Here is an 8,670-nt window from a genome sequence, read left to right on the forward strand (position 1 = left end):
ACCCTACGCACATCAGGTTCTATATAAGCAACGTCAACTAGAGGCTCGAAACAACAGTTCTTACACATCCACGATCAAGTTTTGTTGAGTCGGCGACATTCTGAGCAAGCAGAAGCAATCAACCAAGTCATCATGACGCCGGATTCGTGCCAAATCGAAGATCTACGAAGCTCTGGCAAATTGGGTAACAAGTTAATTTTTGCATTGTTAATCTACGATAAAAGATTTATTTTATCGTAATATTTGTACTCGTTCCAACTTGTTTCTATAAGGAAACAAGTTTATTAGTGAATTGTCTGTCGAAAATTATCACAGATCGTGGGCCTTGGAGTAGCAGTCTTCGGCTGTGAACCAAGTAAAAAAAGGTTGTCTCTTGTCTATTGTTTTATTTTACTTAAGTCTTCCACTATCGCAATACTCTTTACGCAATCGAACGCACGAGTTTTGAAAATCGAAAAAAATGCTTAAGCGCTATTCACCCCCCCCCCCCCTCTAGCACTTAACTCGATCCTACAACCACTACATAGCATTAAGTCATCCTTGATCTATTAGGACTTTTCCTTATCATCAAGTGTCTGGTTAACCTTGACCTACTTGAACTTCATGTCTCATGCCAACTGTTTGTTGGATTTCCGACCGCCAAGCATCCAGCCAATCGTAACTCACTTGGACTTTTTCATTATCAAGTATTTAGTCAACCTTGATCTAATTGACTTTTTCTCTAGTTAACAAATATATTGATTGATTGTTAAGTATCTAACTAACCTTGACCTCCTTAACATTTCACTCAACCAACTAACTTATATATTGATCAAACATCGAAACTCAATTCGAATCGACTTGAGCTTGATCAACCGAGCTTAGTCAACCTTGACAAAAGGTCGATCACACTAATGTTTCCATCTTCTACATTCTTTATTCTATTCCTTTTAGGGCCCTTGATAAGTGCCTTGATCAGTTTGAGATGGAAGATGTTGAAGTTAAATTTAGGTTATATATTTTATGGAGGAGGAAGTAATTCGATATAACTCTTTTTTTTTAATCACTATCTATTTGAAAAATTATAGCATTCATCAAGTAATTCGATCACACTAATATCTCTCTTTTTATTTATCCAGTAATATTATAGCATTGCTGCTTATTTATAATTGCAGATGTGAGTGTTTAATTTTATGATGTCTTTACTTCAAAAGTGTCTTTTTATGGTTGATCTATCTTTTCACAATGGATGTAAGCTTTTAGGGTTATTTTTTTCTATAATTTATGAATTGGTTAAATAAGCTTTTGTGAACTTATACAATTTGTATACACTGCCGTGACTTTAAATAAGCATCCTATCCTTTTTTTTATCTCTCCTTTATTTTTATGATAAAAGCTCAAATTGTGGCTTTCCCCATCCCCTTTCCCCGTTTCTTTCACTTCCCTGTTTAGAACGAGTGACAAGCACTAACTAATCGAAAATCCATTTCACTATGTGTTGTCCATTAATCCCACCAAATTAAGAAAAGGGTTAGTTTAATGGAGGGTGATTAATCATCTTTTTCTTTTCTTCTAATTATTCTTTCACTCAAGCCATTGAATGCTTTCATGAATTAAATTCTATGCGATTTTGTTGTTTTGCACAATGCATAATTCATCAAAGAAGATCCATAAATCTTCTTAAGTAGACAAGCATGTGAGAAACTTAGTGATGCTTGCTTGGATGGAATTAGAAAGGAAAAGAAGTAAATGACAAGCTAAAGGAAACATGACAAGTAATTTACTTCAAAATTTAATTTTATTTATTTCTTAATTTGCAAGAGGCCCCTAACTTTTGTCCTTTTTCAATTTAAAAATAATATAATATAGCGACCAAACATAAGTTAAAATATTATCTCATTTTATATAAAAAAATTAAGATCATAAGTTTGCTAAAACATTCTTAACAATTTGATCCCTCAACTATCAACGCTATTAACTAATAAGATGAACTTATAGTGGTTTGGAGTAAATGAAAGAAAATTAAAAGATATAATGAATTTATAATGTTTTGGAGTAAATGCATATTATTAAAAGGGAGTTTTTTTTACTCCTTGGACTATGATGTAACGGTAAGATACGCTTTTGTAGTTAATCCCAAGTAGCAACTTTCTCAAATAGTAAGATAAGATGAATGATGAATCGTTCATGTTTCTCGATTTACTTTAATGATCGCGGCAAGATAGCAATCACCTTGGTCATGCGATGAACCTAGTCGGTCGGGGCCAAGATGGTGATAGGCTAGAGGTTGTGTGATAGGTCGATCATGAGATCGCATGGCAGATCGATCGCGCAATCGTGCGGCTAGGTCGGAGGCCACGTGATCAGTCAGTGGTCACGCGCTCGACTCTAACTGCCATCTTGATTTGGCTGCAATTTTATGGCTAAAGGTCGTGGTCGTCAATTGCGATGACCCACAATTTTTTTAAATATTTTTAATAGGAAAGATTATTTGAAAAAAATAGTCTATTGTTTGATAAATATCAAAATATTCTCTTAATTTTCTGCCGTCAAATAATGAAACTTTAAACCATTAAAAATATTTTGATAATTCAAGTAAGCAGAGAAGCTGAGGGATAAAATGACGAGGATCTTTTTTTTAGGAAATAGAATCTATTAAAAAATAAAAATTGCTCCATAAATAACCGCATGGTCCTGATTACTAGACGACAAAACTCCTCCATGATATAACCACGCCCTCTTCCACCACCAAAAATTCCAATTCTTCCTCTTCTCCTTCCTTCGAGCTCACACCACGAAGAACAGAGAGAGCAGTGATCATCATCTGCATCGAATCATGTCGACCACCGTAGCTCCGGTGTCGCTGCCGCCGGGCTTCCGCTTCCACCCCACCGACGAAGAGCTCATCCAGCACTACCTCAAAAACCGAGCCAGCTCCCTCCCCTGCCCTGTCTCCGTCATCGCCGACGTCAATATCTACAAGTTCGATCCCTGGGACCTCCCCGGTTCGTCTTTCCTTCCCGCTACTAAAATCCCCTCCTGCAAACCCTAAATTCATCGCCTGAATCATCTTTCGTCTTTCTGTCTTGGTATGTATAGCCATGGCGGCGTTCGGCGATCGCGAGTGGTACTTCTTCAGCCCCCGCGACCGCAAGTACCCCAACGGCTTCCGCCCCAACCGGTCGGCGGCGTCGGGCTACTGGAAGGCCACCGGAACCGACAAGCCCATATTTCCCGGGAGGGATAAGCTTCGCGGCTGCATCGGCGGCGGCGGCGGCGGCGGTGACGGCGAGAGCGAAAGCATCGGCGTGAAAAAAGCCCTCGTGTTCTACCGCGGCCGGCCGCCGCGAGGCGTGAAGACCGAGTGGATCATGCACGAGTATCGCCTCGCCGAGGCGGAGCACAACAAGAGCCACGACTACAAGCCCAAGAAGCTCAACAGGGACGCCTCCATGAGGGTATATATCGACGAACCTAGTTTCTTCCAATCTCGAGATCGATTTCTACGATTAAAAATTGTTCATTCTTTTTGATGGTTTTGATTCTTACTTCACCTAAGCTGGATGATTGGGTGCTTTGCCGGATCTACAAGAAGGGAAGCCACCACCAATCCGCCATGGACGCCGACCAGGAAGACTCCGGGGCGGAGGAGGAAACCGCCCTGACTCTGCCGAAATCTTACTCCTTCTCGGAGCTCCTCGACGCCGCCGACTACTCCGCCCTCTCTCTCCTGCTCGATCACCCATCTTCGATTCCCGACCAATCCTTCATCCACGGCCACGGCAGCAACAACTACTTAGTTCAGCAGCAGCAGCAGCAGCAGCAGCATCTCCCTCGACCAGTAGCCTCCCCCAGCTTCAAAACAGAGCACAGCCTGAAGCGCCATGACTACCTCGATTTCGGCCATGGCGAAGCATCTCCGGTGAAAAGGCCTAACTTTGCAATTGCACCCAAAAATTTCACCTTCGTCGATCAAACTTTCTTCAATCCGCAGTCGCTGTCAAATTCTCATCTGATGAGGTATCGCCATCCAACTTAAGTACAGATGCGAAAGCTAGTGCCTGTCGAAATTATCCTCTCAACCGGCCTGCCTGTTCCAAAAGATCGTAATGGCGACAACAAAGTAGGCACAACAAAAATCTTTCAAGTTTTTGTTAATTAAAAACAAAAAAAAAATTATAACTTGGCTTGTACATCGCATCGCACGCGATCGGCAGGAATACTAATATACTTAGTTGAATCATCGTCTTCCACTTTCTGTTTGGTTCTGTTGAAGGAAGGTTATCTAACAAAAAAAAAAAAACAGCGAAATCATTCGAGAAACAAAACACTTTTATACTCTGCATAGTCTTTTGATATTATTATTTTTTAATTAATTAATGATTGTTAAAGATAATAATGAGTTGATTATGTCATGGTTATCAACTCGCCTACTTGATTAGTAAGTATCCTATAAAATAATCTAATCAATTCAAATGATGTCACTGATGGCTGAAAAGTATGCTTATCTGATGAAGTGAATGGATTCCTCTAAATAGTAAGTGATTGATGAACCTTTTGTTGTCACTTGCTAAAGCTTGGCACATGTGAAAAAAAAAAAATCAAAATTCTATTCCTAAGATGAGATCAAAGATGAGATGCTAGTTGACAAGTGCAACCTGCAATTGAATTACAAGTAAAAGGCAAAAAATTCTATTTCTAAACGGTGAGTAGAAAGTAGGATAAAAATCAAGAGGATCTCTTTTTATTTTTCAAATCAATAAAGGGGTGTTCCATTTTAATTTTTTTATCAAAAAAAACATTCTACCTCACTATTCAACTATGTATATTTATTCAAATATCCTCTACAACTATTCTATATTGGTTAGTACTGTTATCTCTCGTCTAATTTCTGAATTGGTCATACACGTTATAACAGCTATAAAATTGTAATTGTTATATATATTCTAGCAATTATGATTTCGTAACTACTGCAATATGAATATTAGGTGAGTATGTCGAACCTACATTGTAACAACTACGATTTTGTAATTGTTACAATGTGAATGATAGATGAATAAAATTGAATCTACGTTGTAGCAGTTATGAAACTGTAACTACTACAACATAAATATTTTGAATATTAAGTATATCGGGCGTGTTGTAGCAATTACGACATGTATAACAGCTATCAAACTGTAGTTGTTATAATGCGTTTGATTAGTTTAGAAACTAAGATTTTGAATTTAGGTGAAAGATAATTGTACTGAACAGTATACAATCGTATTGGAAGATATTTAGATAATTATACACAATTGAATAATAAGATAGAATATCCTTTTTGATAAAAGATCAAAGTGGGATGTCGATTTAGAAATAAAGGGACATCCTTTTGTTGTCCCATAAAGTATACAACTTCCAACCAAAGAATGGAGCTACAAAATTAAAATGTTAATGAAAATCCAGCTTATCACAAATTGAGCATAATAAGTATTTCAAGGTGAGGTTAGGTAATTTTCTTTATTCCTTGAGGTTTTAGGCAGCTTATCTAGAGAACCATACATTGACATCTTTGTACCTCATCCTTCCTAGCATGCTTATTGTTGTGTAGGTGATGTCACAATTGGATTGTGGGGTTCATCTTTATGTAAAATTACATTAAAAATTATAAAACTAATTATATATTTTAAAACTCTTCAAAAAAAATAAATTATAAAGATTATTACAATTTAAAAAAATGAATTTACTTTGTAAAAACTCTATTAATCAATGCATTTATTACAAGTGATTTTCATTTCTTTTTTTTTAAAAAAAAAATCGTTCGAGTTTATTTTGTCAAAATTTCTTTTAAACTATCTTTTAGTTTCTAAATTTTTATCATTCCATACACTAATCATTAATAGTTTAAATTTATGCAGATGAATTTTTTTTTGATAAAAATTAAAAAAGCATTCCTAATTATCACGAGTGATGCTACTTGTCACAATATATTCCCGTCACAAATTTGTGATGGGAATCTAACCGTTCAATCACAATCACCCATTCAATCACAATCATCCATTCAATCTATGATCAGGATTTAATCTTAATTTTAAAATTTAACGATGCAGATTCCCGTCACAAATTTGTGACGAGAATTTTATTGTGACAAGTAGCTTTCCCCAATTATCACAATCGTCAAAAGCCACCTCTTACTTTTAAAAAGTAAAAAAAGGGTACTCTATTATATAATTTTTTTTTACTAAAGATAGCCTTATTCTAATGATGATATAACAATCACGAAGTAGCTACATTATAGCGGTCATAATACAACTGTTACAACATATTAAAATATTCTTTAAAAAAAATTGATTAAAAATATTATATATAAATACTAACTTTAAATTTGATCAACATCACGATTAAAATCATCATAAAGTTGTTATAGTAGCTATCAAATGGCTATCTGAATGATTGCTAAAGTGTTATAATAGTTTTTAAATAATTTAAAATATATTTAAATAACTTTAATAAATTTAAATAATTTTGATCAAATTTATATTAAAGTATTTAATGTATAGTATTTAATTAATAGTAAATTGTAGATGAAAAATATAGTGCTATAGATGTCCACATAGCTTCTGATGGACCTACCCATCTTGCATCTTGAAATTTTTTGATTTCATCTATTTTACAATCATCTATAGAAATAAAGGAGTACTTAACAACATCATGACCCTTGTAGATGTACTTGTATAGATATTTGACCAATTTAATAGTAGAACATATCTCTACATTCATATGGCAATCAAACAGGGCCAAAAGATATGGATTATATGGAACAGTCCACCTATTATCTAGTTCATGATTTCTAATCCTAACTCTTTGGCCGTCATTCCTCCTACGATAATGAGGATAACCATCATCTGCATGATAAGTATGGCTAGTAAAATTCTTAGGGTAATGGTTTTTGCAATTCCCCGATTTCATACAAGGGTTGTTTATATTCATCGAACCACATGGGCCATGCATCATGTGTTTTGTAACCAAGGAGTATAAATACGGATGTAACTTTGGATCCGGTATTTCAGCACAAACGATACGGTCATAGGCTGTGGGATTTAGAAGCTTCGAACCAAGTTTTAATATGAGCAAAAAATGGCAATGTGGCATGCCTCTTTTTGGAATTCAATGACATATACGTATGCAGCTACTTGACCAAAAATCTGCTTCTTAAACAATTCTACCTTAAGTAGTTCTAACTTCGCCCTAAAAGCTCTCGCTAAAAGATCAGGTCTATCATTTGGAGTTTCATCATATTTTAAATTTTCTTGAATTTCAGGCCAATTCGGATTACAAGTCATTGTCAAAAAAATATCTGGCTTTCCATATTTTTGAACAAGTGCCATTGCATATAAATACCTACGCCTCATATCTCTTGGGCCACCTATGAACGATGCAGGCAAAACAACTCTACGACCTATATTGATCCCATTTGTTTGTCCAAAAGACAAGCTATCAAGAACACCCTGCAACATTTCTGTTCTAATTTCATTCTGTTTTTTTCTATGGAAATCTAATCTGCAGGACTCAATCTTTACATAAGCATCAACGACAAATTGTTGAAATGCTCTTCCTGTATGCACAAGCATAGACTCATCATTCTCCCTCATTTGAAACTTATAACAATAATACTCCCTAGCGGTAACAGTGTTGCTACTGTTTTTGGCCTTGTCAGCACCTAGAAGTCATAGGAAAAAAGTATAAACATCGAGCAAGAAAAGAAGGGGAAAAAAAGTTTGCACTTAGTTTGACAATCTAAACATAACTACAAAAAAATTCACCTGAGCTTTCAAACTCTAATAATTCATCAACTGAGCTAAAACTGATTGGTTCAATCATATCGCCATCTTCTAACTGTTGATGTAGACTATTTCTTTTCCTTTTTTTGTCCCGTGGAATCCCAAGATGCCAACCAATTTCACCTCGTGGAAATAAAAGGGGATATTGCAAAGGGTCATAACAACCATAGTAATGTTTGATTCTATGACTTGTATTTGAGAGACTATAAATCTGAATGTGTATAGTTTGATCATAAGAATCAGCCTCCTGTTCAAAAAAAATAGCTGCTACTTGAGAGACCGAAGGAAGATTGTATCTTCGTTGGTTTAAACAAGGGTTTGCACTCAAGACAATTGTTTTGTTCTCAATGTTAGGAATTTCTCTTGACTGTTTTAAAAACCTACAATATGGATTGTTTTCAAGAATGCGCAAAAGCAATCTTAGAGTTTCTTTATCTAATCTTTTTGACGAATCCAGTCTTCTTTGTAGTTCTTCCTCAGTATCAAAAAAATAGAACTGAATTCCAGAAGGTTTCTCAGAGCTATTTTCTCGCAAACCATTTAAGAAATGGTAAATTTGACCCTGCACTTTGAAAGTGTAAACCCCAAATTGATTTTGGGTTAAGGTCTTATCATATTTTGCACCAAATGAAGTAAAGGCAAGGTGATTATTATAGGTCCTAATGTTTTTCTGAATTGTACTGATTGTTCTTCTGTTCCAATTAACAGGGATCGAAGATCATATGGCATTGGAGGACAAACCAAAAAGACTTCACCACCAGCACAACAAAAATTAAGAGGTTCTAAATAAAATCTCTTTGCTCCACAGTGTTGACAATCTAAGGCAGAAGGAAGTCTCATTGCTTCTGTTGGTAAATTACATCCACATGTT

At 35.7% G+C, this 8,670-nt stretch overlaps 1 protein-coding gene across 1 annotated transcript; it reads left to right on the forward strand.

Moving 5' to 3' along the window:
* The first annotated feature begins 2,754 nt into the window (after positions 1-2,754).
* On the forward strand, positions 2,755-4,023 carry LOC141815575 (NAC domain-containing protein 2-like). The gene is made up of 3 exons (XM_074703526.1): positions 2,755-2,984; positions 3,079-3,437; positions 3,539-4,023. The coding sequence occupies exons 1-3, from the start codon at positions 2,816-2,818 to the stop codon at positions 4,016-4,018; spliced, it is 1,008 nt and encodes a 335-aa protein (XP_074559627.1). The 5' UTR covers positions 2,755-2,815; the 3' UTR covers positions 4,019-4,023.
* The last annotated feature ends 4,647 nt before the right edge of the window (positions 4,024-8,670 follow it).

Source organism: Curcuma longa, chromosome 21 (genome assembly GCF_044706935.1).
Source record: "Curcuma longa cultivar G26 ecotype Majalengka, Jawa Barat chromosome 21, ITB_CL_G26_1.1, whole genome shotgun sequence".
Taxonomy (NCBI): domain Eukaryota; kingdom Viridiplantae; phylum Streptophyta; class Magnoliopsida; order Zingiberales; family Zingiberaceae; genus Curcuma; species Curcuma longa.

What these genes read in the sequence shown, in the direction of transcription:
- LOC141815575 (XM_074703526.1), top strand. Translation starts at nt 2,816, where the DNA reads ATGTCGACCACCGTAGCTCCGGTGTCGCTGCCGCCGGGCTTCCGCTTC. An exon ending in CGATCCCTGGGACCTCCCCG is followed by an intron (nt 2,985 to 3,078) that starts GTTCGTCTTTCC and finishes TGGTATGTATAG; the next exon opens with CCATGGCGGCGTTCGGCGAT. An exon ending in ACAGGGACGCCTCCATGAGG is followed by an intron (nt 3,438 to 3,538) that starts GTATATATCGAC and finishes ACTTCACCTAAG; the next exon opens with CTGGATGATTGGGTGCTTTG.